The following is a 27,038-nucleotide window of genomic DNA, read 5'->3' on the forward strand; positions in this document are numbered from 1 at the left end:
CCATCTACTGGTAGACGACTTAACTCATGCAAACGTCATGCAAATATTCAGGAGTAGGCTACAGCAAATTATACAGCAACAAAATCAAACTCTCCAAACAGACTGTCTCTTACATTTTTTAACAAGAAATAATAACATAATCAAGTTATTTACAATGACAGAGGAACAAAAAGGAATAGTAATGGTATTTCACAATTTCACAATTTATTTATTATTTACCACAATAAGTGTTCATTTCCTTGCTTAAAAATAAGTCATATACGGTTATATCTTATCCAACGGTGGTTTCCATTGTCCATGGTCATTTTACAGCACATATTGAATTTCAAAACATATGATGTCTGAGGCACTGGAATTGACTCAGAAATAAGATGACTACTTTAACCAGACCGAGTCAGGCCTTTGACCAATTTGAATTTGAATCCAAGTTTGTATTCAACCAGACATATCGGGGATAAGTGCTTGGGCTGAATACTGGCTGCAACATTGGTCCCCAAAAAAAAAAACACACACACACCAAAACACACGCAGGCTTACACACACTCTCACTCAATCAACAGTTACATGTTTTGATTTAAAAAAAAAAAAAAAAAACAGCACATACATTTTACAAAATATCTGGAACATGAAAATATATATTTAAACATCAAAATATATATTCTCCAACTCCACTCTCTTTTTCTTTCAGTCTGTTTGCCTTCTGAACTTAAGTCATTTTCAGTAAGTGCAGCATCACAGCAGGGTGGGGGCGATCTGTACAAATGTAAACATACACAGCTGTCTGTGTTTCGTGTTTGCTGATCTCAGACAGAGGTGTGTAAATCTTCACTGCGCTTACAAATAAGGGCACGCTTGGCAGTGGAGTGTAAGTAGCTCTCAGAGGAACAGCTGCACTTTCCTGATGTTTAGTCACCCACAGAGCTTCAGGACTTTTCGCATTTTCCCAGAACGTCCAAAACCATGTGCATTCTCATTGGAGCATGACCCATTATGAGAGGTTGCTGTAAAAGTACTGCTCACACATCACATATAATCACAATCCCTGTATCGTCAGGGATACCTGGAGTCCAGATAAACAGATGGGCATCCAACCCAGCATGGCCCGGGTGGAAACAAATTCATTGTGGTCCACTCCAGCTCCAGCTCCACACGGCCTCTCACTTGAAACCTCAATGATCACTGATTTCCAACACACTGCACTCACAGCCTTATAAGCAGCCAACATCCCATAATACTGGAGCTGTGATTTATGGTAGGTAAACTTGTTGGTATGGGGGCAAAGAAAAGTGGTGTCCTATTTTTTTTTTCCAGATATCCTCCCCCAAGTGTAACAGTACAAGGACACCAAGAACATCTGACCCTCTCCCCATATCCTAGCATAACAACCAGGCCTCAGAGAAAGAAATACTTCTTAGTGTCCTCATCGTCAGTCCCCGGATGGTGATGTCATCACTACTAGTGTCTCACCATTGTTCTCTACATCCCACCCCCACCCCCCGAGTTTATGAAGGCTTCTGTGGTTAGTGGGCAGGCTCTCTGTTTACCCCACTCACCTCACCCCACCCCACCCATACCCCCTGCCAGTCACCTTGCCCCCACTGTTCCAAATATCAAATAACATTCCTGGGGGTGCCGTTGAGAGCTCCTGCCTTCAAGCTTGCTAGGCTGCTGGTGGGCGGGCTGCCGTCCAGAAAACCCGATCTTTGGACAGAGGAGCCCACTTCAAACACTTCCTGGATGGCTTTGCGGAAACAGTGGAAGTTGTAGTCTATCAAACCTGCAGAAGAGTATTATTTTGATTTAAAAAAAAAGATCAGCTTAAAATGGCTATGGTGTGTACACATGATTTTGTAAAATCATACATGTTCAACTTCATGTTAAGTTCAAGAGCCAAACTACATTTTACATTATCTTACAGATAGGGAAATACGGACACCAGAGACCCACAAATACCAAGTACCAAACCGATACAACTTCATGTAAGCTACAGTGCATCACCTTTTCTCTCAAAGCTCTCCTCCCTAAGGATGCAGACTAGTGCCAGGAACTTGGTGACCTCCTTCAGGTAGAGGACTGTGGTGTTGTTGAGCTTGATAATGGCTAAAGACTCTTTGTCATAGGCGCTTCCACTGCCGTCTTCTCTGAGGCTGTGTTCATGGGGGCAGACACAAGGGGAAGCACTTTAGTGAAATTTATACTGTGGTCAATGTGGCAAAAACGGCCACAATAACCATTCAGTTTCACAAAACCCACACACATACACACATCATGTGAGCAAGCATACTGAAAGCAGAAGTGTTCAGACTTCAGCAACAGTTTTACAATCCATTAAAAAAAATAATTTAAGCCAAAGTTTCCTTACTCCCATCTCCATTGGTTTGATAAACACAAGATGACACCAACAAAATGGAAAACAGAGAGAATAAAAATAAAAAAATGTCAAGTTCCTCACCCATAAATACAGGAAACATCTATGACAACGTCAATCATGTCACAACACAGCTCATATGACTGCATGTCCACAGGGGAGCTGTCTGTGGCAATGTAGATCTTGCTGACAACGTCAAACAGGAAAGCCTTCTCAATCCCAGAATTCTGTTTGAAAATCACCATATCATCTTAGAGGAATAGCGAACACCACACACTGTTGTTCACACTACAGATTTTTTAAGAATATGAGAAAACCTGTTTCCTTGCAATCACTTAAGGGCCTAGTAACTAATAACTTGTGCAACAGTTATTACTGCAGAAGATTTATTGCCATGTTGGTTGGTACGCACCGATATGAAGATGTTTAGAAGGTTCTCTAGTGTAGGGAGCTGAGGGATGAGCTTCTGAACTACTTTACTGAAGGCCTCGAATATGGAGTGATCATATATGCTGGTTAGATAAAAGCTGAAAAGAAAAGAAGAGGGGGGAAAAAAACAGATTTAGCAACTGATGGTAATTTTGATACCATAGATTTAATAGAGACCCAGTCAGACCAATAGTATGAAAAATCAGGAACAGAGTTTATTTACAATGATGCGCATCAAGGGAGAGACAGCATGACTTCACCTAAAGATCCATCAGCTGCTCTCACTAGACAAGGAAATATTTAAGGTTTAAGTATCCTTCCAGGCTGACGGGAGATGGCGTTGGTCATCCAATCTCACGTGGACTACACTGAATCAGACTCTGATTAGTGGCAACCTGGCAATCGGGAGCAGATAGCTACTGACGCAGCCATGCAGAACAGTGAAACACTGCATAATATTCCCGCTTATCTCTAAATACAGTCACACACAGATATACACAGGGACAGTACAGATATATGTATAGGGACAAATACAGATAGTATTGGATATAATGCTCTATTCCACTTTCTCTCACAACAAACTCAGATGCTAGCACTGCAGGACGCTGATCAAATCTTCTCCCAAGAGGCACATGTTGGCATTCTCATAGGTTTTTATTAGTGTCAACTCCAAATTATGTTTTTTTTTTCAATCTGACCAATAAATACAGATGAAATGAAGATGAAGATCCCAAACCTGAGGTGGAGCTTTTCTAGACTGGCATCTGCTAGGTCATCGTTGGCTCTCTGGTGTATATCTCTCTGGGTCTCAATTTTGTGGTCATCAGACAAGCCGTCCACTTTATGAATAAAGACCTCAAAGTTGATGTCTGGATTCACTCTGAAGGCTCGCGACACCGTCAAATGCAGCCTACCTAGGGCTTCAACATAGTCATCCTTCAAATGCACACAAGCAAATGGTTAGTCCCTCTTCAGATGGAAAGCGGCTGGTCCAAGTTCCAGTTTGCCTACAACTATTAATATGATTATGAAGGAAACTGCTGAATAATGCCATTAAGGACTGCTTCTGACATATCAGATGATGATCTCCATATGATTTATATATGGTGGGTGGGTGACACCAGCTACTTGATCCGCCTTACGATACTTCACCTCACATATGAGAAGAGCGTTTGCTGGACAAATAGGCTAGTGACAATGGCCCCACATTTTTGAGATACCCCTACCGGAGGTAGAACTAAACGCAACAATGTTTTTCCTTATCTCTAAGGTCTCCCATATATGAAATGGATTCTTAGCTAAAAATATTTTACTGCTAAGATTGTTAAATTAACAGATATTGTTATATACCCCAAAACCAAAAAAGGAAATAGCCTGTCCGTATGGGAGTTAAGGCATATAAACTAGTGCAGATCAATCACACAAGCTCTGAGAGCTTTGAAACTTGGCATGTTTATGGTCAGGAAGTTGCTTTACCTACTAGAAAAGACTGGATGTGAATATCTTGATGTATGGAATGAATAGAGACATGTAAACATACACCTAAAATAAGCGGACATGCAAAAAATGAATATCTATGCAGAATGTTTTCATTTACTTTGTAGCTGCTTTACCAGGGATGTCTCAATGTATGAGGTGTCCAAAATGAAAGAAAACAGAACACTAGCAAAATACAGTCTCAAGTCCAAATCACATTGCAAGGCAAGTGCTGATCTATATTTACATTTAATAATGATACATTTCATGTGAAACACAGATCCAATTGAATCAGGTTAACACTGGAATGGAACACCTTTATTAAAATATTTACATTCACTTGAATTTTGTTTTGGTCAAGTCATTATTGAATAATGGAAAATAATATTGTTAGCTTTTGTCTCTCCAGACCAGCAGTGGACAGTAGAGCCTACACTGCCTACTTCACCCCTAAGTAGCTAAACAATTAGTTATAGAAACTACTTTCCCTAGCTAAGAAAGTACTTAGCCCTCTGACTAATGTTGCATGTGTAATTCAACTTGATTTGCATTTCAATGAAAATTCTGAATTTTTTCCATTTCACTAGTCTCTTGAATTATAGAATGTCTTACAGACATTGGATCCAAAGCTTGTGGGAAACATTTTGAAAAGGGCAAGAAAAAAGATCCCCATGTCCAAAACCCCACAGTAGAAGGCCTCAACGCATACTTACCCTTGCTCAGCAGAGAGAGATGGTGATGTCCATAAAACTCTGGCTCCATATACAGATGATATTTTCTCCAAAATCAAAGTTTCATATCATGTATAGCGAACTACTGCAGTAAGACAAAAATCAGTGAGCAGCAGCAAGTTGCAAATGTTGAGAGTGAGAGCACATCTGCATCAAGAAGGCTGAGTAGGGCTGATACAACATAATTTCAAATGCGGAGAGATTGTTTCATTTGTGGGAAGGCCAGCTCTAAACCAGAACCTCTGACAGCAATTTCAACTGGAACAGTCATAAAAGTACCAGAGACATGGTCCTTCGGGCAGCTTCTGAAAGGCTTGTAGATGTACATCTTCGAATTCTTTCATGCCCAGATCTTTTTGCATGATACCAAATACCATAAAATGCCTTGCACACTACATCTCTAAATGAAATATAGCAGAAGCCATAGAAAAGAATCAAAAAAGCAGACCATATAGCTATGAAAACATACTAAAGACCATTGCTGAGCAAGAAGGTGTGTCAACACAAGAAAGATAGATCAAGGACAGTGGTGTCTACATCCCAACTGTTCTTACTTGAGTTACTGAACATGGAATTGTTGATGCAGCCATCGACAACTTTACCAAAATGAAGACACTCAGGATGGGAAGTGTACAACTCATGCTATGACGTCTGTTGTGTTCTGAAGAGGCCAAGTCTCCACAGCAGATAAATGCCTAGCACAGGTTCCCTCAGGTTCAGAGGTCCCTCACCACCTTAAAACGCATTGATATGAATGGATGGAGATAAACTTTACAGGTACATTTTGTCCATTCTTTTACGCTTCACATCCAGGGTGTCTTCATTTTGGTCAAAGTTGCTGATGGCTGCATCACAAATTCCATGTTCAGCAACTCCAGTGGGGCCAGTTGGGATGTAGACACCACTCTCTGTCCTTGATATCTGGTCTGCTGCAACAGATGTGAGAAGTGCCTAACTTCTGTATAGGAAACACAGTGTCCCATTGCACTGAGCTCATCGATGACTGTCTTACTACCTAACTCACGATGTATCAAAATGGGAAGTCCCAGTGTGGTTGGCGTATGGATGTGACAGCTCTGTTCAATGAGATCATGACAAATTAACACGCAGATTCTCCTTTGAAGCTGGGTCATCACCACATGTTTGGAAATTTCTGTGGGCATGTTAATCAACACACCAGTTCACAAAGTCATACAGGATGTTGGGTACATACTTGCTGCATTGGAAACATAATAGACAGTCACTGCTGACATATTACTCACTGTAATGCTCTACCTGATCCATGCGTTTCCTTAATATGTCTGCAGCCCTGTGTAATATTTGGATTTCGGAAAGACTCGGACTTGTCTGTGGAAGCGTAGTCTCAGTCTACTGTTATTTCTGTGAGTTTAGCAGCTTCCCTCAGTGCACAATATGGTCATACTATCTGAGCAGATCAAATCTGACTGTCTTGGACGTGGAACAAATGCAAGCCTGTCTTTGTAATGCTGTATCAGCTTTTCCTTTAGTTTCCAGGATCTCAGCCAATCATTGAGAATTTGGAAACAGTTTAAACGTAGTTATGGAATTCAGACCTTTTCTATATTATCTCCCTGTAATAACAACCCAGCCTTTCCCCCATCCTTACAGGACAAAACATTTGAGGTTTGGCGCAAGAGAGGCATTGTGGTATTTAAAGATCTATACATAGACAAAGTATTTGCCTCTTTCTCTCAACTATCCCAAAACTATCAGCTTCCTAAATCTCACCTTTTTAGGTACTTCCAGATTCTGGATTTTGTGCGAAAGAACTTTAAAGAATTTCCAGCTATCCCTACGAAGACACCTCTTCATAGAATACTACAAACGAATCCCCACAAAAAAGGAGTAATTTCCTCCTTATATGCAGGCATTACAGAATTGGCATCTTCAGAAGATTGTCAGTGCGACGACAATGGGAGATAGACTTGGGCTATGAACTTGATGATGAGGACTGGACTGAAGTTCTAAACAGAATTCACACCTCTTCCATCTGTGCACGCCACAGCCTCATCCAACTTAAATTTATTCACAGAGTTTATTGGACTAAAGCCAAACTCTCTAAGATAAAACCTGACATTGACTCTACATGTGATACTGTAGATGCAGACAAGCCCCAGCTACACTGATGCACATGTTTTGGCAATGCCCAGAATTAATAACATTCTGGAAGTCCATATTCAGCTTTATTTCAAATGCCCTAAAGCTTGAAACTGTCCTTGACCCCACCCCCTCTGTCGCTCAGCCTTGGCCACTTTAATTGCCAAAAGATCCATCCTTATGAGGTGGAAATCTCCACAGCCACCCTCTTATGTACACTGGATGAGAGACCTAATGAACTGCATCTACCTGGAGAAAATTAGGTATACTAGACTAAATAGGACAACTTGTAAACCTGTATCCATCTTACATCATGTACTGCCTTTTTTTTCTGTGTTTGTTTTGGTTTAAACAATACTTGTGTCTATGTTAGAAAAACAAATTTGAAAAAAATTATCCATATAATATATATATATACTATAATATAAAAAAAACTATATTTCTTGTGCTGAACTATAGACACACCTTCTTGCTCAGCAATGGTAATTAGTATGTTGTCATAGCTTTCAGTCAAAGAATTGAGATCTCACTTTTATATCTTTGGACAATACTGTTTTGTCAATGTCTTCAGTGAGCTTAATAAATGCTTTGTTATAGACATTGGTCTGCTTTTTTGATTCTTTTCTATGGCTGCTGTTATATTTCGTTTAGAGATGTAGTGTGCAAGGCACATTTTATGGTATTTGGCATCATATGCAAAGAGATCTGGGCATGAAAGAATTTGAATGTACATCTTCATCAAGCCTTTCAGAAGCTGCCCGAAGGACCTTGTCTCTGGTACTGGGGACAGCCGTGGCCTACTGGTTAGGGGTTCGGGCTTGTAACCGAAGAGTTACCGGTTCGACCCAGAAAGGAAAAAGGCGGCGGGGGAAGTGGTTGAGCGCTGCTCTCCCATGCCCACATCCATGGTGCCCTTGAGCAAGGCATCTAACCCCTCACTGCTTTCCGAGCGCCACTGTAATAAGGCAGCACACTGCTCTGGATTAGTGTGTGCTTCACCTAATTGTGTTCACTGTGTGCTCTGTGTGTTCACTAATTCACGGATGGGATAAATGCAGAGACCAAATTCCTTGTATACGCAAGTATACTTGGCCTATAATTTACATTGCCCCTGTACTAGTCGAAATGGCTGTCAGAGGTTCTGATCTAGAGCTGGCCTTCCCACAAATGAAACAATTTCTCAGTATTTGAAACTCTCAGTATTTGATACTCAGCCTTCTTGGTGCAGATGTGCTCTCACTCTCAACATTTGCAACTTGCTGCTGCTCACTGATTTTTGTCTTACTGCAGTACAGGTAGTTCACTCTACATGATACATGATATGCAACTTTGATTTTGGAGGAAATATCATCTGTATATGGAGCCAGAGTTTTATGGACATCACCATCTCTCTCTGCTGAGCAAGGGTAAGTATGCGTTGGAGGCCTTCTACTGTGGGGTTTTGGACATAGGGATCTTTTTTCTTGCCCTTTTCAAAATGTTTCCCACAAATGATACAAAGCTTTGGATCCAATGCCTGTAAGACATAATTCAAAAGACTAGTGAAAAGGAAAAATGATATACATTTCAGAATTTTCATCGAAATGCAAATCAAGTTGAATTACACATGAAACATTGGTCAGAAGGCTAAGTACTTTCTTAGCTAGGGAAAGTAGTTTCTATAACTAACTGTTTAGCTACTTAGGGGTGAAGTAAGCAGTGTAGGCTCTACTGTCCACTGCTGGTCTGGACAGACAAAAGCTAACAATATTATTTTCCATTATTCAGTAATGACTTGACCAAAACAAAATTCAAGTGAATATAAATATTTTAATAAAGGTGTTCCATTCCAATGTTAACCTGATTCAATTGGATCTGTGTTTCATATGAATTGTTTAATACTGGGACATATGAAATGTATCATTATTAAATGTAAATATAGAGCAGCACTTACCTTATGTAACTTACCTTGCAGTAACAATGAATGTCAACATTCTCCTCACCACTGATAATGTGATTTGGACTTGGAGACTGTATTTTGCCAGTGTTCCGTTTTCTTTCATTTTAGACACCTCATACATTGAGTGACAGAACACCCTGATTCGTCATACTATATTTACATATTTGGTATTGTTGGATTCAGTACAACCCCACCTTTCCCATAAGCCATCATATGTGTTGCTATGATAATCCCTGGTAAAGCAGCTACAAAGTAAATGAAAACATTCTGCATAGATATTCATTTTTTGCATGTCCGCTTATTTTAGGTGTATGTTTACATGTCTCTATTCATTCCATACATCAAGATATTCACATCCAGTCTTTTCTAGTAGGTAAAGCAACTTCCTGACTATAAACATGCCAAGTTTCAAAGCTCTCAGAGCTTGTGTGATTGATCTGCACTAATTTATATGCCTTAAATCCAATACGGACAGGCTATATTTTAGTTATTTTTTGGTTTTGGGGTGTATAACAATATCTGTTAATTTAACAATCTTAGCAGTAAAATATTTTTAGCTAAGAATCCAATTCATATATGGGAGACCTTAGAGATGAGGAAAAACGTTGTTGGGTTTAGTTCTACCTCCGGTAGGGGTATCTCAAAAACGAAAGCCCTTTCTGACCATTTGTCACTAGCCTAAAATGTAAGTGCCATGCTTATTACTGAGTGAGGTTAGCGTGTTCAGAACAGGATTCATACGGTAAGCGGATTAATGTAAAATAAAAAGGTTGAAGTGACCCTGCCTAGGCAAAGTCAACTCAGTTTTCAATAACAACTTTCCAAGTCAAAGGACACATTTTAACACTTGTATTTCTGGACTTCCTGTGTGTCTATCTAATCACATGAAGGGAGAATGAAGCCCACTTAATGGAAACCACAAACATAAGTCTAGCAGTCATCTGATCAACATCCTGTGCAATGGAGAAATTCTAATTTAGAAACTGACATATGTCTGTTCCAGTTACACAAACACAAACGATTGTATTGTTTTAATGCCATATCCAACTGATAGTTACCAACAGCGCATTTGTGATTGTTCGAATGTAAAATGTAGCCTACACTTAACACACAATAAGACTGTTATGACTTATGTTAAACATCGTTTTGACATGACATTAAGACAACAGGCAAAGTGGTTTATCTTACCTGTGCATCTATCACAAAGATCAAAGCACCAGTTCCCCTGAAGATCATCTCATAATCAAAGGTAGGGTCAAAAAAGTCCACTTGACCTGGGAAGTCCCAGATCTGGAAATTTACAAAGGAGCTGTCCGATATGTCATCTTTGTAGATTTTGTTAGTGCTCTCCAAGAACAGGGTCTCATTGGGCGACATCTTATGAAAGACCACCTAAAAAGGGTTGAAATAGAACATCAAAACTTTGAAGGCTATTTTTGATCAGACGATTACAGATATTAGGCCTAGGCCTACTACCTTATTGACAGCTGATAACTTGACCAAGCTCTTGGTCTGTTCGTGTAAAGAGTTTTTGAAACACGTAGGCCTTGGCTATGAAGTAACCAGCAACCCGGATTCCCCATGGTTGACCATTTATTCCAGAGGTCAAAATGTCGGCATTTATCTTAGGTAAATCAGATCTTGCACTGCAGTACTATCATGAAATAGCCTAGTTAACGTTAACATTACCCACTATTGTTACTGTTACCTGACGTTGTGTGCTGTGAGTAACTTTACCTTCTGAATAGATGACTTCCCGCTCCGTCGCAAACCCATTAGTAATATTCTTGGTTTGCTATCAGAGGAGGGTGAATTGTCCTCGATGTCGGGTTCGTCCACTCCATAGTCGAAGTCTTTCAAAGAGTCGCCACTGTAGCTTCCCAGTGGTTCCTCATACTGAATCGACATTTTGATTTGCCTTCTTTGCTATCTATGCTAGCTAGCTATCTATCTATCTGGATTACTAGCTCCACCGCGACAGCTACCGTTCACTTAAAAGCAACTAACCTCTCAACCCACGAACAGGATACGACATAAGTACAGCTACTGTGGCAGTTACCAAATCCACATCGTACCTGTCATTTTGTTGGATACACTTATTGTACACAGGTCTAACAACCTGGCGTTCCCTGTGTAGACAAACGTACGGTTCTTCTACAGCACTAACTCGATATGTCATGTCATAACATGCACATGCTATTTCGCCACCTACTGAATAGGAGTAGGCCTAGCACACTTGTGAGCAGCGCACTCTTGTGCGCCTGGTGTGTATCCACAAAGCCTCTCCCAATGGAAGCTTTTTACCTCCGTTTTTCACGTCCTTACGTCGTTCTGCTTGGCTCTATGGGTCTCTATGGCTTTTGTTGGCCATCTCACAGCTGCCCAGTACTTTGCATTTAGCATACCTGCAATAACTAACTTCGTTGTGTCATGGGACATGAAGGGACATGCATGTCCTGTAACACGCTCGCATGCGCACCCTGAATGCAATGAGGTGTGAGATTTTTTTCTTGAGTCTTGAGTAGCCTAGGCTTGAGTAGCCTGTTGGGTAGGCAGATCCTATGACAGACTGCTATGTCGAAGAAAGGTAAATTCTGCTCTCTGATATTATATATTCTATGAAATGTGAATATGTTTTAGCCTACTGCATATAGGCCTAATTGACGCAAGTAATCATGGGGAACATGTTCAGCAGGTTTTATAACAGGCAATGCCATCTTTTTTTTACGTACATACAGTACTGTATGGCAAAACAACCTGAACAAAATAGCATCCAAACACAAATGTAAACCTGTAAAAAAATAAATAAATACCTGTCTACTACCTGTGCATGCTCTAGCCTACTAGCCTGTTTTCAGTCATTTGTGGGAAGGGACCATTCCCTCCTCAGTGACAGGGATTTTGCGGCCCTGATGACCAGCCCAGGAACAAGAACAGACTACCAGACAGGAACCGCTTGAGCCCTCTCTGTCTTTGCCTTTTAGATCTTTGACGCTGGGTGCCCATTTTTGTGTACCGTAACCAATGGTAACTAAACCCAGCTGTTCCTAATCGCGCCTGCAGAGGAGGGAAGTTCAGCTGTTGGTAGTTAGAGGTCTAGGTTTAGTCATACTGGTTATCATAAAAGATAGCGACTCCAAATAGGCAGAATGGCACATACTGGAGTAAGTAACATTCTATGAATACATTTTGAACATGTGGTATTGAAAACTAGTTCCTGCTAAAGTGTTGTTAGGTTAGGGGTAAGTTAGAACTAATGTGGTTCTCGCTAACGTTAGCTTCTATCCTGCGGTAGCTACCATCAACGCAAGTCAATAGCCTGTAGCAACGACTTGTTACTGTTTAAGTTGTAAGGAAATATGTAATTTACGTATCCTTATTTCTATGTTCTATATAACATATCTGAATGTAGTTTCACACTTTTAATTCAACGTTACCGAATATGAAGACAATGTACAACACCAACAAACGGATTGGTTGTCTCTGGCTCTGAACATGTAACTCATTGGGTGGGTTATGTGCACCTTGTTTTTAAGATGCAGTAGCCAGGCCTAGTTCTATATTAATTAGCACAGCTACTTTGAGTCATAAACAGCATTATTTAGGTTTGTAAAACTAGGTCTAAAAATAATGAGCTGCAACGTTAAAGTTACCTAAAAAAAAAAAAAAAAAACACCACCAACAAACCAGTTAACTTTGATATAAATAAATAAAACCTTGTGAACTTTTTAAACCGAGCCCGTGAGGTGTCATTGCAAGATATTTTTTTGTATATTGAATGTGAGCTCATTTTATTAAATGGTGGTTTCACTTTATTAGATTGTGCTCTCAATTTAGTCAATTGTACACACATTTTATTATATGTACAATACATTAAATTACAACTCTTGAGTTAACTTACCCAGGTTTGTCACTAAATCACACACTTGGAATACCCCCTAGAAATATGAACAACAAGATATTTAAAACTCTCTACCCTTTCCACCTGAAAGTCTTTCTGCTGATCCCGCCTGAAAGCTATAAACATCTCCTTGGTCTTGGTAACATTTAGGAGTAGGTTGTTGTCTTAGCACCAGTTTGAAAGTCTGTCTACCTATTCAAGTAAGCCAGCACTTTGTTCTTAGAAATGAGGCCAACTATTGCTGTGTCATCAGCAAACTTGACTGATGTTGAAGTCATGTACTCTCACATGTGTGTAAAGTCATATACAGTCATGTGTGTAAAGGGAATACAACAGTGGACTTAAACACAGTCTTGTGGTGCTCCTGTGTTGAGGGTAAGGGATAAAGAGGTGTGGCTACCTACCTTCACCACCTGGAGTCTACCAGTATTTAATAAAACAATATAGTAAAACGTGTGCACAATTGAGTAAAATGAGCGCATGTTTTCTGGATACACCAAAAAATATCTTGCAATGAACCCTCCAGGGTTCTGTATAAACCAAAGTTACTGCCCTATTTTGGTGATTTGTTGGTGATGGAGCTACTGTGAAGGCTTACGTCCTAGTTAATGTGAACAGGTGTTTATCAGTGCATCACTTAGCCAAAATCCATTGAAGTTCATTCAAGATGATGCCAAAAAACTGAGACGGTGATATCCATATGTACCCAAAATCTAACTGGTGTTCATTTTCCTCAGGGATCCGAGTCCAAACGTGAACAATTTCGGAGATATCTCGAAAAGACTGGAGTCATTGATGGACTCACCAATGGTAACTTTAAGCTCCAACCCCCATCCACTGTTTCCTTAATGTTAAATTTTTATATATATAAATTTTACAATTTGATATTTAGCTTGTCTTCCCCTCAATGTAACAAAGCCATTTTCTATCCCTGACTTCAGTGCTGATTGCTCTTTATGAAGAGACAGAAAAACCAAATAATGCATTGGAGTATCCTTCCATTCAACAAAGATGTTGACTAGCAGATACAGGTCTTCTGCAATATTTTATCTTAATCTGTGATTTATCCATTTTGAAACCTGATTTGATAACCTTAACCACTTTGAAAGCTTCATTAAGAACCATCTTGGCAGTGCCGGGGTAGAGTCGGCTGACACTGAAGCACTCCGCCTGGAGTTGACCGACCTGCGGCACAAATGCGAAATGCTGACAGAGGAGAACAAAGATCTCAAGAATCGGGTGAGTGGCAGACAGAGGAAAATTCATGTCTGAGATTCTGGCAATACATTATTGATCTTGGAGCTCAACAGCCTTCAGATCACATGCTCCCCTCCCTGCCATACTCCAGTACAGCAAGGCATTGATGGCTCAGTCAAAGCGGTTTTTTTTTTTGCTTTCCCATTTACAAAGCCAAACCACGTAAAAACACTGTAGTGTGTGTGAATGCACATACAGAAAGGACAACCAGGGACTATGAGAAATTTGTCAAAAAGTATTTTGGATTAGCCTTTAATTTGTTTCTGTCCTGTTTTCCGTTTACTTTGTTTCTTTTCCTGGCACTTCACAAGATGAATCATGGGGCTGACTGATGGGAAGACTCTGACCCTATGTGTGAAATTTGTTCCACAGCTTCTCCAATATGAGCCAGCCAAAGAGGATGGAGGAACAGAATGATGTCCCATTATTGCCTCAGTCTTGTTCAAGGAGGACCGTAAAAGTAAAACAAACTACAAAAGTAATATATTTCTGTTAACAAGGTTGTATTTTTCATTTGTGATTTTTGTAAGACATGTAAAAATAAATATTTAGGTTTTTACTTATTTAGGTTATTACTTAGGTAACTCCTGTGAGTGAGCTTTTGTTAAGTTCAATGCATATTTTCAAGCATAATGTTACATAAAACATACTCTTATCAAGGAAAATAAACCAAGCATAAACATGTAAAAGAATTAATTTATTTTATTGCTTTTGTTTTAATACAAATTCATTTTCAGAAAAATATTAGTACAACTTTACTTACAATTAAAAATATTATATTAAAAGGATAGTTTATCCAAAAGTGAAAATTCAACCTTCATACTGACCTCATACCAATAATAATCAGTTAAAAAATGTACTATTAGTTGCATTTGGTTGGAATATTGCTAGCAACCACAAAGAATGGTTTTGACCTTCACTGCCAAAGTGTAGAACACACATTGAGCTTTAAAGGTGCATATATATAGTTTTTCTTGCTACAGTTAGGGCTGCAAATAACAATTATTTTCATAGTCTGTTAATCTGCTGATTATTTTCTTAATTGATCCATTTGGCGTTTGATCGATTAAAATGGTGAGAAAATGTCAATCATTGTTTCCCAAAGTCCAAGATCATGTCCTCAAATGCTTTGTTTTGCTCACACGCCAAATATATTCAGTGAACAGTTAGAGGAGTAAGTAAAGCTGGAAATAGTCACGTTTAAGAAGCTGTAATCAGAGATTTTTTTTTTCCCCCATTCAAAAATGACACAAACCGATCAACTGATTACCAAAATAGTTGCTGAATAACTTAATAGTTGACAGCTAATCAATTAATCAATTTTTGTTGCCCTATTCATTGACATAACTCTGAAGATCAAACATAATGGTGCCACTATAGAAAGAATGAATTGAAAATGTTCATCATGATGTTAGTGCATAGTGTGTAAGCTATGTTCTTTTCTTGAGTACCGGTATTTATAACGAAATATTCATGTACACATCCAGAAAACTATAGGCAGTTGCAACAAAAGACAAAAAAACAAAACATTTTCCAGTTTCCAACAGAAACTACATATTGCACCCTTAAAGGAAAAAGATACACATCATTTTGTGATCCAGAAACCTAAATCTAATATGGGCTCTACAGGCATGAAGATGAGTGGTTAACAACTCACTTCTCTTTTCCTGAACTTGAATCCCCATGTTGTGGCAAGAGAGGTGCCCAGCCGGACCCCATGAATATGTTTCAGAAACAGTGCAAACTGTTCCATGGACCCAGGGTCCTAATCACATCAGTGCTTTTTCAAGATGGAGGACATCTGCAGCACGGTGATCTGTAAAAGAAAGAAAAAACACACAAAGTCAAAATTGTAAGAGTTATTTGCCATCAGTCAAAGACTTGGCTTGTCATGTAGTTAAATGTAGGCTAGAATACGGGTTGCTGTTAAGCAGTTTTTGCACGGAATAGTTTTGACTTGTAATCGGAGAGGTATTTGAATCTTGAATCTCTGGTATTATTGACCCATTAACGACTGTCTGATCGGTGATTTACAGATCATGCTGAAGAAAGTTTCGACCTACTGTAATAGTAATTGTTTTTCAACAAAGTGTAGTTTGTAGAATTTATTGAGCTGTACCTTACATAAGCACCCAAACACTGCCTTAAGGCTGCACATAGATTTTCCTACTCTAGTTTGTACACATTGTACAGGGATAATTAAATGTTGATGTGCATAAACATGAACTCTGTTGAATTCAGTGCATTATTGCCAGTGCTATGGAGTCCTGCCAAAAAATAGTAATGTCCCAAAGCGTAGTTGGGTTACTGGATAAAATACAAATGGCGAGTGTGATCTGAGTTTCCAGTATAGATTTTTGAATCATTAGAGGAAGTCAACAATGCATAGGGTTCAGCGAAGAGCACACATAAAATCAAACCAATCCTATTTTCTGTTAAGAAGAAATCTATATGTTCATACAAACAACCACACTTAAGACATCACCTGATTTTATTCAGTATTAAAACTGAGGCAATGGTTAAACTTTAAAGGTGCACATTGTTGTACGGAAAAATAAAACAACAAAGATGGCTCTTTTTAAAACTGTAACTATATACAGTATGTATACAGTAAAATCAGGTTAGTTGTACAGTAAGTTGCTGGTGTTGATAAGATAAGGTGTTAAAAACTAACGCTTAGATCTGCAGATCAGTCGGGGCTCGCCTGCTGCTGGCGCTACTTGCCAATGACATTCGGCGATCGGGCGAGAAACCGACGTCGCTGCTGCCGCCATGCTCAGCACCATGGCTGTGCCTGGACTCTAGGCTCAGGCCACCCAGAGAGTCCGGACTCCCTGGCCTGGTGAGGCGCTTCAGGTCGGGCTTGGAGAAGGCGCGCGCGCGGCTGGAGGCGAAGCTACAGCGGGGCTTCATGCCGACGCCACGCGCGGAGTCCGAGCCGCTGTCCGAGGCCTGGCCCTCCACCACCGTGCTGCAGGTCCACGGGGCACTGACGCGCCGCGGCTTCCGTGCCAGCGTGAAGACGGAGCACGAGGCTGCAGAGTCGGCCACCACTACGGGCAGTGTGGGGTACTCCGAGCTGGCCAGCTCCAGGTCCTCGGGGTGGAGGAGGTGCGGAAGGTGTTCCTCCTGTGGCTCATGCGGAGGGGACCGCGTCTCGCTGCTGGTGTTGTTGGAGTTGCTGTTGTGCTCCATGGGGCTCAGCACAACATCTTTTGGGTCTTTGGGAATGTCCACGCCGGGCTGCCCAACTGGGTTGCCCTGGATGGGCACAAAGGCAGAGGTGGCATTGAGGATGGGGTAGGTGGGCCCATTGCCTTGCTTCTCCAGCAGCAGCGTGTACCCACTGGTTGTCGTGGGGATGGTTGCCTTGCGCCCCCCCGAGCTCATGCACACCATGTGCACCACCGAGTTCTTTTTGGACTTGTTACCGTAGTAGTCGTCCATTTCATCCTTGACGTTGGGGTAGTATCCCAGGATGCCCTTCTTCAGCTTCTTGTAGCCCAGGTGCATCATCTCCAGCAGGCTGAGGAAGAGTGAGACTGCGGCAATGCCCTGCATGAACACCATGAAGACGCTCTTTTCGGTGGGCCGCGACACAAAGCAGTCCACGGCGTTGGGGCAGGGCTCGCGCTCGCACTTGAACAGCGGCTTCAGGTGGAGGCCGTACAGCACGTACTGACCCGACATGAAGCCCACCTCCAGCACGGCGCGTGTGAGGATGTGGGCCACGTAGGTGCGCAGCAGCGAGCCCCGCAACGGCGCCTTGTTGAGCTTCCCCGTCTCCAGCTGACGGAGCTCGCGTTCGATCCGCTTCCGCACCTCCGTCAGCTCCACGTCGACCATCTCCAGCTCGCGGCGCAGCGCCACACGCTTGTAGTGACGCTCCTTCTCCAGCACCCGCAGCTTGTAGATGGCATGGCCCATGTAGACGAGCGAAGGTGACGAGACAAAGATGATCTGGAGGATGAGGGCAGAATAAGTATGAGCACGTACGGAGACAGATTGTCATTTTTATACTGATGTTACAGTACTGTTGTTACAGACACAGGCCCCTTCAAAATCTGGCTTCAGAAAGTAAAAGACACACTATGTATTGATTCTACCTGTGCACAAGTTTCACCAAAGTCCTTTTATGCAAGTCCCCCCATCTTGCAATGCACTTTGGGCAGTTATCGGCCAGCTATTTTCCTATTCAAGTGAACGGGGAGGCATACAGGAAGGGGCGGGATATGTGTAGAGACTACTGCCATATTGTTTTTTACGAACTAACCCTATGCATTTCTATGGATTCTTTGAGTGCTGTGTCTCCTCATTAGAAAGTCTCTGGTTTCACTAATTACTTCATCTAATTAGTTGTGCTAATTAGAATTATGTGGTTTAATAAATGGTTTGAACAAACATATGGTTGGATTTTCAGATGCTGGAGTTTTACACCTCTAGTTATGAATGCCTAATTTTAACAGTGCTAGTGCTAGGGCCTTAGCTTCCAGGGAAGAGCCAAGCACTTTAGACATTGCAAATACACCTGACCTGCAGCACCCAGTAGCGGATGAGGGAGATGGGGAAGGCGCGGTCGTAACAGACGTTGCGGCAACCAGGCTGCTCCGTGTTGCAGATGAAGTCGGCCTGCTCGTCGTTCCACACATCCTCTGTGGCCACCCCCAGTACCAGCATGCGGAAGATGAAGAGGATGGTCAGCCAGATCTTGCCCACCATGGTGGAGTGGATGTGCACCTCCTCCAAAATGCCCCCCAGGAAATTCCAATCTCCCATTTTCACGTGGGCATCTCTGGAAAAAAAAAAAGAGAATATGCAAAGGTAAATCAGATAGACTTTTTAATCCAAATCTGATTCACAATGTCAGATTTGAGGATTGAATTTGGCGTCAATGCTACAACATAGTTGATTGGCGAAGATGAGTGAAAAATGTACGATAGAATGTGAGATTGTCTTTTTGAGAACTGTACACCACACCATAGATACAAAACCAAACTTAGTATAAAACAAGTACAGTATAGCCATATCTATTTACTATGTGTTATGGTCCCAAATACATTTTAAACAAAGTTAGACTAACCTTTCATTTCAAAAGTAGAACACATGTGGAAAGGCCTTTCAGGACAGGAGATTCATCCACTCGACGTAATCCAGAGCGCATGGTGAGCGTTACAGGAGAAATGTGCAATTCGGCGCATGTAAAAAGTCACCAGTACCAGTGATGCATGTATCACAGTTGTGTTGTGTGTCCAGAGCTACCGCGATAACAGTGTGCATCCTTGTGGGTTGGGTTTAGTCAGTTTGGACTTATAGACTGCACAGCAGAAATCAATGTGGGATTGTGTTGTCAAGGCCTTTGCCAGTGGTGCAGGCCGGCTGCATGGACTGAAGGCAGCGTCGGGTCGCAGGTCGAGAGGAAGCTCTAGTTGAGCTGACCCGATTGACCCCTGATCAGCCATGTTTACACTTGACGCAATCTGCTCTGGAATAACAGTGGCCTTTAATATGCATGCTTTAGGTAAATATAAATGTTGCTCTTATATTGCCACAATACACGTCACAGTTGCTTAGACACTAAAATATACTGATTTAGATTTTGTGATGGGTGTTTTATATTACCTGTATGGTGTGAAGACATAAAGAATGCATCAGTAGATGTATGGTCTGAAGACATAAAGAATGCATCAGTAGACGTAAAAGAATAACACATCAGTTTATTTGGATTGCAAACCTGAACTGAATGTGTTAAATCTTGTTAATTGCCCTTCATGGATTTTTAAAGGGATTAATTTGGTTCGTAAACTAAATGAAATCCGAGGTCTGCCCCTTTTCCATGCTCTTGTGTGGGCGAGTGTTCTTTGCCAGCATAGTGCTGCCTACCCACCACCAGAACATGGTGACCTCACTCACACGACTCAACACCCACGCCCAACGATCAATCGGTCATGTCCGATTTCATCCATGGTTGAGTCGGTGGATCTAATTAAACCGGTCCCTGCAGCTGAAGTGTTCTCTTTCCCCATTTAGAGGAAATCAATGGCTGGGGCTTGGTGCACACACAAGCTGAACTGGTCTACAGCAACACAGAATGGCCGATGTGCCATGTTTGGACAAAGGCCCGATAGCAAGTCGAGTTCCTGCCTTGCATAATTACACCTGATGCTGTGAAATGATAATAGCATGTGGTGGTTGCAGCATCTTGACCCATCACTTACACAAGCAAGTGTCAAGAGTAAATGCCACCTACTGTCACATAGTTGCTGACAGGATATGATCTATTATGGCATGATTTTTACATTATTATTTTTTTTGTTTGTTTTACAAAAGTCAGTCGCAGTGTATTAAACTATTGCAAAAAGGGAGGTTCTGTTCTGATGCTCATGGTTTTCCAAATCTAAAGGGTGCCCACTCTCCACACTAGGTGGCACTGCATTACCACCGCTGCCAACTATTCTATGCCAAGTTAACATTATTATTCTGTCCCAAGTAATATTGCAACACGCATGATAATGTAAGTAGGCCCAATTTGCTCCACACAGTGAAGATATTTTTTTTAGTTTCCCCTGTTTCACTGATTGAAATAGTATTTGTGAAACTTTAGGTTTATGAAAATACTTTTATGTTTTGTATTCTAAATGGGAAGTACAGTCATCATTTAATTTGTGAACTGATCATATCTTAACTTCCAAAACTTGATGATGGATTCATGTTCTTCAACTTCCAAAACCTTCAGATCCTTATAGGTCTGTACATGAACAAACCCTGTCTTTTTTCACGCAACATGCAGAAATACATCTATGTGTGACTATGATTGTGTGTCTGTGACTGCAGAGAAGGGACATTCTGATGATCTGAGGAATACATTAAGTGGTACTCGGGCTCTAAAGAAGGGGGGAGCCACAGGTTGTCTCACCACGCCAACCGTTCCACACCTCCCACACCCCAGCCAGTCAACCGCTAACACTCCAACACACCACCCACCTACACACACACACAGACACACACACAGACCACCCACTCTTCTGCACAGACACATACATACACACAGAGAGGCAGACAGGCACACACACCACCCACAGTGACACACACACACACACACCTCCCCCACACACACAAATCCAGCCAAATAGATATACCGATTCCACAAGTCAGAGCTGCATACAAGTGAGCACAAACTTGTAAAATGTGGCAACCACATGCTGCCGACGGACTTGAGAGAGAACACTAAAGAGTGAGTCAAAAATAAGATCATCACATTATCAACAGGTAAATGGAGTCCTCTCTCTCTTCTCTCTCTCTCACACACTCAAACTCACACACACACACACACAATGTAAACAGTGTGCTGTTTGTACATGATCCATCTCTTCCTCAGCTTGTTACTGTGCTAATTAGAGAATAATGATTTTCACTGATTGTTTCTGTGTCTTAATCCTTGTTTTCTGGTGCCTTCTATTTCGTTTCTTCAAACAGGTGATCCCAGACAAAAGATCATTATGGACAAGAGCACCATCCGAGTCATGTCCCATATACCACAATGCTGTTTGAACAGCAATCCCATCTCACATACTTTATCATATCATTTTATGACCTTTAAATCTTCTATTTCAATCAGATAAATGGAATGCTCAATCAGAATGACTATTTGAACATAATAATGTTCATACAAAACTAGACTGGTATACATTATCCTGTGTAATTTTAATGTAATGTGGTTTCATAAATTGGACAGCCCTGACTTTCCCTTGTTTTACAGTGGATCCAGGATGCGTGTGGACATTATTCCAATAATAAAGTGCCGTCATCTATGACATTTCCATTTTAAATTACACTTGCTTGGCTAGTATTGCTCAATCTTAAAACGGACTGGGAGCTTAAAGGACCTATACTGTACCTAGCTGTCATATTGTTGTGGCTTTCCAAAGTCTTTGTACGCATCAGTAGGGACTTGTTATCACTACAGTACTAACTTTACATTGAAGAGGTTTCTTGAATTTCCCTCACCTCTACACTCTCTGTACTCGTATAGACCTAACATATACTGGTGGCAGAGATAGCACACAGTCCAATTTCCTGTGCAGGAGTGAATAAGTCAGCAAATTGATTTTCGAATAGATGTTATCTGTCTTTAAACCCGTAAAACATCCTTTAATCTTTAAGGTGCAGTCCTTTAAACTAGTTCATTGCACTTGTTGACAAAAGAGTCCCTCAAGTTCCTCTAGCTGTCTGTTAGTGTGGCTGTGCTTTGAGGTTGTTGAGCACATCTATCCTATGGAACCTCTCACTCTCAAATCGAGGTGTGCCTCTTTAAGGCAGTTTCTCTTTACAATCCTATTGCACTGACATGTTTAACTCTCAGTGAAAGACAAAAGAGTAGGTGTACCCATAGTGAGAAAGGGCCTTGATGCAGTAGTGCCATCCCTCTCCATATCTATGGCTTGACTCTGTTTGGGGTGGGGTCATTTCTCAGTCTCTCTCTCCCCATCTCTCTTCCTATGTCCAGTCTACTGGTCATTCTCTGGCCGCTACATCAGAAATTACAGCATACTTGTTCTAGGATCCATCTGACCACTTTGAACTACCTGCCCCTACCAGTAATTAGATGGCCCAACAGCTGTTTCTCTTCTGCCGGATGAATCTTGAACCAAGATTTATTTACTCTCTCACACAGGCCCGCCCAACAAAAATCAATGTACCGGAATTACTTCCCAACTAGAATTACTTTACTTTACTTTCCCTTTATTGAAGCACAGACATATCCACATATGAGGATTTACCAAAGATAATTACCATCATCCTGGGAGACGTTAAACGCCTAAGGGGGAAATACAAACACCGTTTTCATAGCGACATCTTGGGCTGGGAAGATTATATTGATCACCGGATTCATCTTTGGCTAAATCAATATTGTTTCTATTGCAAATATTGCAACTGTGCATTACAGGAAAATGGGTGAAAGCAATCACACATTTTTCAAGGTTTGAAGGTTTTTGCAAAATTGAAGGTGTTTGCCAGATCCATGATAGGCTTTGGAGAGAGTGAGTCTTGCATAATACTCTGCTGGCATATCCTTGTTTCTCAGTGGCTTGCACAGCTACAGCTATTGAGCATCTTGTTGGTGATAGTATGAACGTGTCTTTATATATTGTGCACGCTCAGCAGGACGTCATTACTCATGCTTGCGTGGCCTGCTAAAAATATGTCTTCCTGTACCAAATACTCTCAAGTATGCTGCTGTAGTTGTGCAGTTTGGACTGGCTATCATTGCGGCAGTGTGAATATGCACAGTGTAAAGAAGTCAGACCACAGCAGCTACTCAGGATGCAGGTTCAAGACAGACTGGTAGGTTTTTAGCCGATAGGTCACACTCCAGTCAGTGAGTGTGCTGGCAGTCTGTCACCATGGCAGTGATGGGGGGGGGGGGGGGTATAGGGAAGATGCAAGGTTGCTCCATGAGAGACGCATCTAGGAGGTTGAAGTGAAGAGTGACAATCGTGAAAATACCAATTTTTCCAAATTACATATCGGGGCCAGTGGAGAAACCATATTAACTCACAGATCTCTACATTTCGACTATCAGTAAGGACTTTATACCAATTTAAACTGAGGGAAAGATGCCCAAAGAGCTAGGTCAATTCTGCATCATTGATTCAGGCTATCCAATGTCACCTCTCTAAGACAGAAGTTTTTCCATAACATCAGTGTTATCTATGATTTGGGTTTGGAGGCTTTGGATATTGGCTGATTCTCACACTGGAAAATGCATGTGCGTTGGCCAACACAGACAGATGCATCAGTGTGTGAGTGAACGTGAGAGCATCCCTCTCTGTGTGTGTATGAGTATGCATGTGTGTGTGTGTGTGTGCGCACACACACGTCAGAGGGGAAGGAAGGTATTTAAGAACCTCTCCTCCCGGTTCTCAAACGAGGTCTCTGTATCCATGCTCACGTGCCCCTGCACCCTTCTATAGCACAAGGTAAGAAACCAATTCCTCTGCATTGTCTTTTTTTTCTCTCACGCACACACACATAACACACATACCTCAACGTCCACCATTTAATTTTCCATAGTCTCTCTTAATGCAGATCTCTCTTGTTGAATATGGTTTTGTGTAAGACTGTAACAGGTATTACTAATGAATTTGTATTAAGGATAGTTAAGTATAATTTTGTATTGTATCTGTCTGAGATATGGTTCTGTTACAGGATTATTTATGTTGACCTGAAAATGCTTGTGTCGATTCTTCTATGTTAAATGCTATATAACTACTGACCATGTTTTATATTCAGATTAAACAAGAGAGATTTTCTTATCTTTTTCTATCTACCTATCAATTGGTTTAGAGGTATTTCTGTGGTTAAACAAGGGAAAACCTGCTTAATGTGCATGCCCCAATGTACATCTCAATGTTTTATGACTTTAGACTAACTGCTGTAAAGAATTGATGGTACATTTTTATTTAAATCCAGTGTCCTTAAAGCATTACTTTATTAAACACATTCATAGAGGGTTATAAGGTATGCTTAATGCCTTAAATGCATTTGTATGTCTATATAACTATAGGAATGACTGCACTATTTTGTTGCTTACAGGTTTAAAACACTGTAACACTTCATGTTTTCAGTCATTTATATTTCTAAATAGTAGATTTATGTTAGATTTATTATAAATGCATTATTGAAATGTTTGAATGTGTTTACAATGCTTTATAGATACTGGGTGGGTTTAAGCATCTTTAAAATCATTTCATTGTCTCCTTCATTTTTTGTCTCAATCACACACACACACACGCACACACACATTAGTATAGTAGTCTATACAGATCTACTACTGGCATATTGTTTCTCTCCCTTGTCTTCACTCTCTCTCTCTCTCTCTCTCTCTCATAAATACATACACACACCTGCTCCACCTGCCCAGATGAACAGTGGGATCTGCCTGTGTGTGCTCCTGGTGACCCTGTCGGCGTCGTGCCTGCGGTGGACCTGCTGCTCTGCCCAGCGGGAGGGCTCCGTGCCCACTCTCTCACGCCACGCCCGCTCCACCGAGCCTACCATGCCCGCCACAGATGGCACAGGTGCCAACGTCGTCGCTGCCGCCAACCTAGGCGAGCTCCTCACCAAACTCATGGCCAGGAAAGGTGACAAAGCATTCAAGACATCTAATAATGCCTTTATTCATAAATTATTTCATTTAAATTATTATATATTTATTAATTAACTTAATCATGATTAGCTTTTAGTAGGCCTTTTAATTGATAGATTTAAAGATTTAAATATTGTTCCTGTGCACATATTGTTGTTTTACTCTAGTTCATGCTCACACAGGGGACGCATGCATTGAATACGGTGCCGCCTTCCACAATTGATATGATTACTTTAATAGCTGCATTACTCGTAATAATCACCATCATGTTGTTCATGGTCATCACTATCATAAGCAACTCGATCATATAGGCCTACAGCATGCTTTTTTAATCGAAGCTGTCTGTAGATTTCACTTACACAGATATTTCCCGCCACTAATTGGCAGTCTATCAGATGCACATTGTTTCTGAAAGGTGCTATCTGGCACACACACATCCACCAAATGGTCTTTTTCTCTCCTGCTCTCTGGTGCTGTGTCCATATTCCTCTCCTCTTTTTCACACTTCCCCTCTTATTCTCTCTCTCTCTCTCTCTCTCATTGGATCTGCCTTTCTCCTGTGTGCTGTCTCCTCTGTGTCTGTTTCTTCTTGTCTCTCCCTATCTGTGTGCTTGGCACAGGGAATCTCTATCATATTCTGCCTTGTAGCCTATATGGCCCCCTAATTAATCACCTCCTCGCATTATAGGATGAGATCTGTTGGCAGTGGCTTTGTGTTGGCATTGGCCATGTAGACAAGGAGTCTCAGTCTATCAGCTGTGCTGCTCCCACAGAATAAAACTGATCTACATACTGTACATCCTTTGAAAATCTTTTCTTTCTTTCTTTCTTTCTCATTCTTTCCATCATTGTTCCCCCTCTTTTTAACATCTTCTCTCCCATTATTCTTATCCTTATTTATTTCTCTTTAAATTCTCTCTTCTTAACTCTCTCTCTCTCTCACCTCTTCAGCTTTGCTTCGTAAGAACTCGTTGTCGAAATCGAGAGCAAGTGGCCTAAGCAACAATCACCAGATAAAGGACAGAGACTACCTGGGCTGGATGGACTTTGGTCGCCGTAGCGCAGAGGAGTACGACTACTCCTCATGAAAGACTGTGGAAATGCCCAGAATGAAAACATTAAGCCAATTCAAGAATATCCGACACACAGATCTCAGCCCCGTTCATTCCAAAATCCACTGCACAGGCAGTGTTTAGCAGTGCAGTAAACCATATACTTTTACCATTATCTTTCTGTGTTTGATGCATATTTGTCTGTAGAGCTGTCTACAGAAGCCAGTGCAGTTCTGGATGTGCTCTGATTCTTTGTAATGATGATACCTACTGTACTGCATATTATGAATACTATTATGAATAACATTAATGTATGACATCATTTAAGATGAGGAAAATAAAATAAGGGTTGACTGAAAGTATGATCCCAGCATAACGATTCATTTACCCTGAGAAAGTATTTGGTTTATCTTAATAAAGCTACACAGAATTCAGTTTTGGCCTTAAACCTTGTGGACTGGTGTCTCCTTCATGCAATCTCACTTTGATAATCCTTTGGCAGAAGCACAACATATTACAAGTGCATTAAATAGCAAATCGCTAGCCATAGTCACAGTATTGTTGTCTTAGGAACGGTAGATAAAGCCAAAGTACTGTATGGGTGGAATCATTTAAATATTG

General features: G+C 41.1%; 4 protein-coding genes across 4 annotated transcripts; 2 read left to right on the forward strand and 2 right to left on the reverse strand.

Annotated features, from left to right (window-relative positions):
- Window positions 1-1,579: 1,579 nt before the first annotated feature.
- On the reverse strand, window positions 1,580-11,470 carry LOC125285720 (ras-related GTP-binding protein C-like). Its single transcript, XM_048230286.1, has 7 exons — window positions 10,799-11,470; window positions 10,250-10,453; window positions 3,534-3,733; window positions 2,781-2,895; window positions 2,453-2,595; window positions 1,999-2,147; window positions 1,580-1,777 (listed from the first exon to the last, which is right to left on the reverse strand). Exons 1-7 carry the CDS (start codon window positions 10,967-10,969, stop codon window positions 1,611-1,613), a joined length of 1,149 nt encoding a protein of 382 aa, XP_048086243.1. The 5' UTR covers window positions 10,970-11,470; the 3' UTR covers window positions 1,580-1,610.
- Window positions 11,471-12,108: 638 nt separating this feature from the next.
- On the forward strand, window positions 12,109-14,703 carry LOC125285728 (MYC binding protein). Its single transcript, XM_048230297.1, has 5 exons — window positions 12,109-12,225; window positions 13,700-13,772; window positions 13,904-13,952; window positions 14,072-14,201; window positions 14,592-14,703. Exons 1-5 carry the CDS (start codon window positions 12,211-12,213, stop codon window positions 14,634-14,636), a joined length of 312 nt encoding a protein of 103 aa, XP_048086254.1. The 5' UTR covers window positions 12,109-12,210; the 3' UTR covers window positions 14,637-14,703.
- A 90-nt stretch (window positions 14,704-14,793) lies between these two features.
- On the reverse strand, window positions 14,794-19,485 carry LOC125285718 (gap junction alpha-9 protein-like). The gene is made up of 4 exons (XM_048230283.1): window positions 19,300-19,485; window positions 18,753-19,011; window positions 16,894-18,179; window positions 14,794-16,035 (listed from the first exon to the last, which is right to left on the reverse strand). Exons 2-3 carry the CDS (start codon window positions 18,993-18,995, stop codon window positions 16,896-16,898), a joined length of 1,527 nt encoding a protein of 508 aa, XP_048086240.1. The 5' UTR covers window positions 18,996-19,011; window positions 19,300-19,485; the 3' UTR covers window positions 14,794-16,035; window positions 16,894-16,895.
- Window positions 19,486-24,151: 4,666 nt separating this feature from the next.
- LOC125285727 (cholecystokinin-like) lies at window positions 24,152-26,851 on the forward strand. Its single transcript, XM_048230295.1, has 3 exons — window positions 24,152-24,196; window positions 25,141-25,360; window positions 26,317-26,851. Exons 2-3 carry the CDS (start codon window positions 25,141-25,143, stop codon window positions 26,451-26,453), a joined length of 357 nt encoding a protein of 118 aa, XP_048086252.1. The 5' UTR covers window positions 24,152-24,196; the 3' UTR covers window positions 26,454-26,851.
- Window positions 26,852-27,038: the final 187 nt, after the last annotated feature.

This window comes from Alosa alosa, chromosome 20 (genome assembly GCF_017589495.1).
Source record: "Alosa alosa isolate M-15738 ecotype Scorff River chromosome 20, AALO_Geno_1.1, whole genome shotgun sequence".
NCBI lineage: Eukaryota > Metazoa > Chordata > Actinopteri > Clupeiformes > Clupeidae > Alosa > Alosa alosa.

What these genes read in the sequence shown, in the direction of transcription:
- LOC125285728 (XM_048230297.1), top strand. An exon ending in CATTGATGGACTCACCAATG is followed by an intron (nt 13,773 to 13,903) that starts GTAACTTTAAGC and finishes CCCTGACTTCAG; the next exon opens with TGCTGATTGCTCTTTATGAA. An exon ending in AAACCAAATAATGCATTGGA is followed by an intron (nt 13,953 to 14,071) that starts GTATCCTTCCAT and finishes CCACTTTGAAAG; the next exon opens with CTTCATTAAGAACCATCTTG.
- LOC125285720 (XM_048230286.1), bottom strand. Translation starts at nt 10,969, where the DNA reads ATGTCGATTCAGTATGAGGAACCACTGGGAAGCTACAGTGGCGACTCT. An exon ending in TCTTTGTGATAGATGCACAG is followed by an intron (nt 3,734 to 10,249) that starts GTAAGATAAACC and finishes GTGCATTTGAAG; the next exon opens with GATGACTATGTTGAAGCCCT. An exon ending in TTCTAAACATCTTCATATCG is followed by an intron (nt 2,596 to 2,780) that starts GTGCGTACCAAC and finishes ATTTTCAAACAG; the next exon opens with AATTCTGGGATTGAGAAGGC.
- LOC125285727 (XM_048230295.1), top strand. Translation starts at nt 25,141, where the DNA reads ATGAACAGTGGGATCTGCCTGTGTGTGCTCCTGGTGACCCTGTCGGCG. An exon ending in CAAACTCATGGCCAGGAAAG is followed by an intron (nt 25,361 to 26,316) that starts GTGACAAAGCAT and finishes TCACCTCTTCAG; the next exon opens with CTTTGCTTCGTAAGAACTCG.
- LOC125285718 (XM_048230283.1), bottom strand. Translation starts at nt 18,995, where the DNA reads ATGGGAGATTGGAATTTCCTGGGGGGCATTTTGGAGGAGGTGCACATC. An exon ending in TCCGCTACTGGGTGCTGCAG is followed by an intron (nt 18,180 to 18,752) that starts GTCAGGTGTATT and finishes CTCATCCTCCAG; the next exon opens with ATCATCTTTGTCTCGTCACC.